This window comes from Borostomias antarcticus (genome assembly GCF_949987555.1).
Source record: "Borostomias antarcticus genome assembly, chromosome: 4".
Classification (NCBI taxonomy): domain Eukaryota; kingdom Metazoa; phylum Chordata; class Actinopteri; order Stomiiformes; family Stomiidae; genus Borostomias; species Borostomias antarcticus.
In genome coordinates this window covers 1,365,001-1,372,500 of record NC_140237.1, presented here as the reverse complement: position 1 = coordinate 1,372,500, position 7,500 = coordinate 1,365,001, and the positions used below count along the sequence as shown (strand labels likewise).

General features: G+C 50.6%; 1 protein-coding gene across 6 annotated transcripts in view; it reads left to right on the top strand.

The window, feature by feature from the left end:
- The window catches only part of herc1 (HECT and RLD domain containing E3 ubiquitin protein ligase family member 1), a 213,392-nt gene that overhangs the window by 86,050 nt on the left and 119,842 nt on the right, over positions 1-7,500 (top strand). For all 6 annotated transcript variants that reach the window (XM_084437244.1, XM_084437243.1, XM_084437242.1 and 3 more), the window contains exons 35-36: positions 1-124; positions 6,222-6,305. The exon at positions 1-124 is cut by the window's left edge and continues 116 nt beyond it. In XM_084437244.1, coding sequence (XP_084293370.1) covers positions 1-124; positions 6,222-6,305 — 208 coding nt within the window. The remainder of the gene's footprint in view (positions 125-6,221; positions 6,306-7,500) is intronic.

The following is a 7,500-nucleotide window of genomic DNA, read 5'->3' as shown; positions in this document are numbered from 1 at the left end:
CAGCGGGAACCTGTACCACAACGGGGAGCAGACGCTCACACTCAGCAGCTTCACCCAGGGAGACCTCATCACCTGCGTCCTGGACATGGAGGCCAGGACCATCTCCTTCGGAAAGAACGGAGAGGTGAGAGAACCAGGAATATTAGGGCTTATTGGTCCGCTGGTCATGTGTGAGCACCCAGTGGGGGGTGTTCCACCACAAGGGTCTTTTTGAGTTCCAGAGCAACCCTGGACACCTGACCTGGTCATCTCCAGAGCAACCCTGGACACCTGACCTGGTCATCTCCAGAGCAACCCTGGACACCTGACCTGGTCATCTCCAGAGCAACCCTGGACACCTGACCTGGTCATCTCCAGAGCAACCCTGGACACCTGACCTGGTCATCTCCAGAGCAACCCTGGACACCTGACCTGGTCATCTCCAGAGCAACCCTGGACACCTGACCTGGTCATCTCCAGAGCAACCCTGGACACCTGACCTGGTCATCTCCAGAGCAACCCTGGACACCTGACCTGGTCATCTCCAGATGAGCGCACGTAAAGCAGAATAGGGAAGGGTTCAAGTTGCTTGTTGCGTATTATGGCGATATATGGAACATAAGCATCTCCTCCCTCACTCTGAATCTGAGGCTTCAAACCAGCATATTTCAGTTGGAATAACCAGGAAGGAAGGGCATAGCAACAAGGGCATAGCAACAACAGCTCAATTCATGGAAACATATTTCTTTCATAACGCTTTCTCAAAAGTTCATCTTAAGAGTACCTTATCTTAAGAACCACGTTATCTTAAGAACCACGTTATCTAACTGAGGTGTTTCCTGAAGCATAGTTACTCTCAGAGCGTTAAATCACTTGTAGTGATAAAGACAGGGCTGGGAAGTGACAACAAACATCAAATCAATGTTTTTGCTTCATGTTGTATAGCCAAATAAACAAATACACATCACTATGATCAATATTTAATCCAATTTCAGTCAAGTGATTACATAACCTTCATTGAAATTGTAATAGTTTGTGTCGCTGTGTGTTATTTTGCACCTTAGATGTATCATGGGGAGCTGGGGCTCAGGAGGGAGGGAAGGTTGTCCAATCGTAGGATCGGCGGTTCGAATCCTGGCTCCTCCTGTCCTCATGTCCAAGTGTCTTTCCTTTGGCAAGACACTGAACCCCAAATAGTTCCCAATGAGCAGGCTAGCACCTTGCATGGCAGCTGCTACCGCTAGCGCGACCCCTGGTCTATGGGCTCCCTGTATGTAGAGATGTTGAGAGGGCCCCCTGGTCTATGGGCCTGTATGTAGAGATGTTGAGAGGGACCCCTGGTCTATGGGCCTGTATGTAGAGATGTTGAGAGGGACCCCTGGTCTAGGGGCTCCCTGTATGTAGAGATGTTGAGAGGGACCCCTGGTCAATGGGCCTGTATGTAGAGATGTTGAGAGGGACCCCTGGTCTATGGGCCTGTATGTAGAGATGTTGAGAGGGACCCCTGGTCTAGGGGCTCCCTGTATGTAGAGATGTTGAGAGGGACCCCTGGTCTATGGGCTCCCTGTATGTAGAGATGTTGAGAGGGACCCCTGGTCTATGGGCCTGTATGTAGAGATGTTGAGAGGGACCCCTGGTCTATGGGCCTGTATGTAGAGATGTTGAGAGGGACCCCTGGTCTATGGGCTCCCTGTATGTAGAGATGTTGAGAGGGACCCCTGGTCTAGGGGCTCCCTGTATGTAGAGATGTTGAGAGGGACCCCTGGTCTATGGGCCTGTATGTAGAGATGTTGAGAGGGACCCCTGGTCTATGGGCCTGTATGTAGAGATGTTGAGAGGGACCCCTGGTCTAGGGGCTCCCTGTATGTAGAGATGTTGAGAGGGCCCCCTGGTCTATGGGCTCCCTATATGTAGAGATGTTGAGAGGGCCCCCTGGTCTATGGGCTCCCTGTATGTAGAGATGTTGAGAGGGACCCCTGGTCTATGGGCTCCCTGTATGTAGAGATCTTGAGAGGGCCCCCTGGTCTATGGGCCTGTATGTAGAGATGTTGAGAGGGACCCCTGGTCTAGGGGCTCCCTGTATGTAGAGATGTTGAGAGGGACCCCTGGTCTAGGGGCTCCCTGTATGTAGAGATGTTGAGAGGGCCCCCTGGTCTAGGGGCTCCCTGTATGTAGAGATGTTGAGAGGGCCCCCTGGTCTATGGGCCTGTATGTAGAAATGTTGAGAGGGACCCCTGGTCTATGGGCCTGTATGTAGAGATGTTGAGAGGGACCCCTGGTCTATGGGCTCCCTGTATGTAGAGATGTTGAGAGGGACCCCTGGTCTATGGGCCTGTATGTAGAGATGTTGAGAGGGACCCCTGGTCTATGGGCTCCCTGTATGTAGAGATGTTGAGAGGGACCCCTGGTCTAGGGGCTCCCTGTATGTAGAGATGTTGAGAGGGACCCCTGGTCTAGGGGCCTGTATGTAGAGATGTTGAGAGGGACCCCTGGTCTAGGGGCCTGTATGTAGAGATGTTGAGAGGGACCCCTGGTCTAGGGGCCTGTATGTAGAGATGTTGAGAGGGACCCCTGGTCTAGGGGCCTGTATGTAGAGATGTTGAGAGGGACCCCTGGTCTAGGGGCCTGTATGTAGAGATGTTGAGAGGGACCCCTGGTCTAGGGGCTCCCTGTATGTAGAGATGTTGAGAGGGCCCCCTGGTCTAGGGGCTCCCTGTATGTAGAGATGTTGAGAGGGCCCCCTGGTCTATGGGCTCCCTGTATGTAGAGATGTTGAGAGGGACCCCTGGTCTAGGGGCTCCCTGTATGTAGAGATGTTGAGAGGGACCCCTGGTCTAGGGGCTCCCTGTATGTAGAGATGTTGAGAGGGACCCCTGGTCTATGGGCCTGTATGTAGAGATGTTGAGAGGGACCCCTGGTCTATGGGCCTGTATGTAGAGATGTTGAGAGGGACCCCTGGTCTAGGGGCTCCCTGTATGTAGAGATGTTGAGAGGGACCCCTGGTCTATGGGCTCCCTGTATGTAGAGGAACCCAGGGCTGAGGCCCCGCCCACACGCACACTGAGCTTTTGTTCACTGAAAACTGGTCTTTTTGAGGACGCCTTCTAAGGTGGAGATCTGTAAAAACTCAGGTTCAGGTGGATTCGTGGGGAAGGGTAAAATGGAGCTTTCAGGTCTCCTTTGCAGTTCTCTATTGCGCATGTGCCAGGAACAGTCTGAGCAGAACAATGGCGGCTGTATACAGGACTCTTTATATTTGGTCCATGTTGCTACAGTAGGCTTGATCAATGCATTAGAAATCAACCAGGCTTCACTCCACCAGCACACTGCCGAGAGGAGGCGAATAAATATACTGCAGCAAATAAACATGGTCACGTTCAGGTTTACCTTAATGTTAGCTAGCTAGCGCTAGCTATCTCTTGTCAACATATTTGGGCATCATTACATATACATAGCAGATTGTAGTGCATAATCGTTTGTATTATTTTGATTACAACGTACAAATTTACTTTACGTTGCCCTAAAGTTATCTTTGTCGCCATACCCGTGGGTAATGCTGCTGCTGACCTAAACTGAGAAGGTTGTTGAGCGTTGGAAGGAGCACTTTGAGGAACTCCTGAACCCGACTAATCCACCCTCTACGATCGAGGCAGAGCCAGAAGATGATGGGGGGTCATCGTCAATTTCCCTGGAGGAGGTCACTGAGGTAGTCAAACAACTCCACAGTGGCAAAGCCCCAGGGACTGATGAGATCTGTCCAGAAATGCTGAAGGCGCTGGGTGTTGAGGGGCTGTCTTGGGTGACACGCCTCTTTAACATTGTGTGGAAGTCTGGGTCAGTGCCAAAGGAGTGGCAGACTGGGGGGGTGGTCCCAATATTTAAAAAAGGGGACCAGAGGGTGTGTGCCAATTATAGAGGCATCACAAATCTCAGCCTCCCAGGGAAAGTGTACTCCAAGGTGCTGGTAAGGAGGGTCCGGCCGATAGTCGAACCTCAGATCGAAGAGGAACAATGTGGATTTTGTCCTGGTCGTGGAACTACCGACCAGCTCTTCACTCTCGCAAGGATCTTGGAGGGGGCTTGGGAGTTTGCCCAACCTGTCTACATGTGTTTTGTGGACTTGGAGAAGGCTTACGACCGGGTCCCTCGAGAGGTCTTGTGGAGGGTTATGCGGGAGTATGGGGTGAGGGGATCCCTACTTGGGGCCATCCAATCCCTGTACACCCAGAGCGAGAGCTGTGTCCGTGTCCTCGGCAGTAAGTCGTCTTCCTTTCCGGTGGGGGTTGGCCTCCGTCAGGGCTGCGCTTTGTCACCAATCCTGTTTGTGATTTTCATGGACAGGATATCGAGGCATAGCTGCGCGGAGGTGGGTTTGCAGTTCGGTGAGCTGGGGATCACGTCGCTGCTTTTTGCAGATGATGTGGTCCTGATGGCATCTGCCTGCGACCTCCAGCACTCTCTGGATAGTTTCGCAACTATAAAAGAGTGTGAAGCGGCTGGGATGAGAATCAGCACTTCTAAGTCTGAGGCCATGGTTCTCAGCAGGAAACCGGTGGTCTGTCCGCTCCGAGTAGGAAATGAGTCCTTACCCCAAGTGAAGGAGTTCAAGTATCTGGAGGTCTTGTTCACGAGTGAGGGAACCATGGAGAGGGAGCTTGGCCGGAGAATCGGAGCAGCTGGTGCGGTTCTGTAGTCGCTTTACCGCACTGTTGTGACGAAAAGAGAGCTGAGCCAAAAGGCAAAGCTCTCGATCTACCGGTCTATCTTCGTCCCCACCCTCACCTATGGTCATGAAGGATGGGTCATGACCGAAAGAACGAGATCACGGATACAAGCGGTCAAAATGAGTTTTCTCCGGAGGGTGGCTGGGGTCTCCCTGAGAGATCGGATGAGAAGTTCAGTTATCCGGGAGAGACTTTGCGTCGAAAGGAGCCAGTTGAGGTGGTTCGGGCATCTGGTGAGGATGCCTCCTGGGCGCCTCCCTAGGGAGGTGTTCCAGGCGTGTCCAGCTGGAAGGAGGCCACGGGGTAGACCCAGGACTAGGTGGCGGGATTGCATCTCCGCACTGGCCTGTGAGCGGCTGAAGATTCCCCAGGCAGAGCTGGTTGATGCTGCCAGGTAAAGGGATTTCTGGGGCCTCCTGCTGGAACTGCTGCCTCCGTGACCCAACCCCGGATAAGCGAATGAAGATGGATGGATGGACAAACAGATTCCTGGAGAAAAGATGTGAACAGTGAACCAAATACGCCATGTGGCATAAAACACCATATCATCTGTATTGACAACTGTTGCCATTTTCTGGTCAGGTTTGTGATCATATACAGCAGGCATCGTCAACTGGCGCCCCGCGGGCCAAATCCGGCCCCCCAAAGCTTCCCATCCGGCCCTCAGAAGTGTTTTGAATATCTAAAAAAAATAATCTTCCAATTTTGAAGCAACACCAAAAATTGTTTGGTAATACTGTACTTGTAGGACTGCAATTGTCAAGTCAACAATATGATAATGTCTAGCTGTGTGTACAAGCCTTTGTACAGTATGCATTCAATCATTCACACACACACACACACACACACACACACACACACACACACACACACACACACACACACACGCACACACAGTCCGTTAGTGATGGATGTACTGTACTACTCGGCCTGTGGTTTGTGATGGATGTACTGTACTACTCGGCCTGTGATTGCTCGTTAGTGATGGATGTACTGTACTACTCGGCCTGTGATTGCTCGTTAGTGATGGATGTACTGTACTACTCGGCCTGTGATTGCTCGTTAGTGATGGATGTACTGTACTACTCTGTGATTGCTCGTTAGTGATGGATGTGCTGTACTATGTGATTGCTCGTTAGTGATGGATGTACTGTACTACTCTGTGATTGCTCGTTAGTGATGGATGTACTGTACTACTCTGTGATTGCTCGTTAGTGATGGATGTACTGTACTACTCTGTGATTGCTCGTTAGTGATGGATGTACTGTACTACTCTGTGATTGCTCGTTAGTGATGGATGTGCTGTACTACTCTGTGATTGCTCGTTAGTGATGGATGTGCTGTACTACTCTGTGATTGCTCGTTAGTGATGGATGTGCTGTACTACTCTGTGATTGCTCGTTAGTGATGGATGTACTGTACTACTCTGTGATTGCTCGTTAGTGATGGATGTGCTGTACTACTCTGTGATTGCTCGTTAGTGATGGATGTGCTGTACTATGTGATTTGTCTCCACAGGAGCCCAAGTTAGCCTTTGAGGACGTGGACGCCACAGAGCTCTACCCCTGCGTCATGTTCTACAGCAGCAACCCCGGGGAGAAGGTACGGGCACAGGGGGGAGCCCCGGGGGGGGGGGGGGGTGTGTGTGTGTGTTTGTGTGTGTGTGTGTGTGTGTGTGTTTGTGTGTGTGCGTGCGTGCGTGTGTGCGTGCGTGCGTGCGTGCGTGCGTGCGTGCGTGCGCGTGCGTGTGTGCACACAGTTACTACAACTACAATTTAAAATACTGCTACTGTTCTTGAAAATACTTGATCTGTAGTAATGTTTTTGGCTGTGAATCAATGTTGCTATTAGATTGTTACTTGATTGTATCTTTATATTCAAATTTGTATCCTGTTTTTCATGCATGAAGAGCAACAAAAACACAACTAAGGTGCAGCTATGACTACTAGGTAGCAGATGACTCATTTGTTGTTAAGACTGCCACCTTGTGGCCATTATCGATCTTGGTTCGCTTATTTCTCAGTTCCTAGCTTCACGACAACAGTTTATAGGGGTAAACAAATCTACAGTCGGACAGTGACAATAGGTAGCCAATGGTGATCAATCTGGTAGTCTCTACCAGTTTAATCATGTTAACATAATAACAGCAACCAGTTTAATCAGACATCTGGCTGTCCAGGAGGTGCAATGTTTCACCTTGTTCCATCCAACGTGGTATGACCATAATAGACCTACAGCCTAATATAACATGTATAGGCAGTTACTGGCCGTGCAGGTCTACTGATTGATCAGTGCAGTCATTGATTGAAGCCAAGCCTACTCTAAGCAAGGTCCAGATACACGGATGTTAACGTTAGTCTAGCCTAACTTTAGCTAATCATAGCATTCAGCTAACATGAGAGAACATTCGCTAGATCAGCTAACCATCCTAAGTGATAGCCTGCTATTGTTGTCATATCAAAGAGATTGAGTAGTGGCCCGACGCTGGCTAGCTACATAGCTAACAAGACAACTACCAAACCTTAAGCTTACCTACGTTTGCAGTTAAGAGGCTGATGGGGTCAGTATGTAGCTAACTTAACTGACGGGGTAACGGGGTCCCGTTTGTAGACATGTAGCTAACTTGGCTGACGGGGTGACGCGGTTACGTACGTCGACGTGTAGCTGCCATAGAGACGTTCGTCACGTTTGTTTGCTTGGTTAGCTTTGACGTGCCACTTTTCCAACGCCATACGTGCGTGCGCGCGTGCGTGTGTGTGCGTGTGCATGTGCACATGTGAGGGGGTGTGGATGGGTG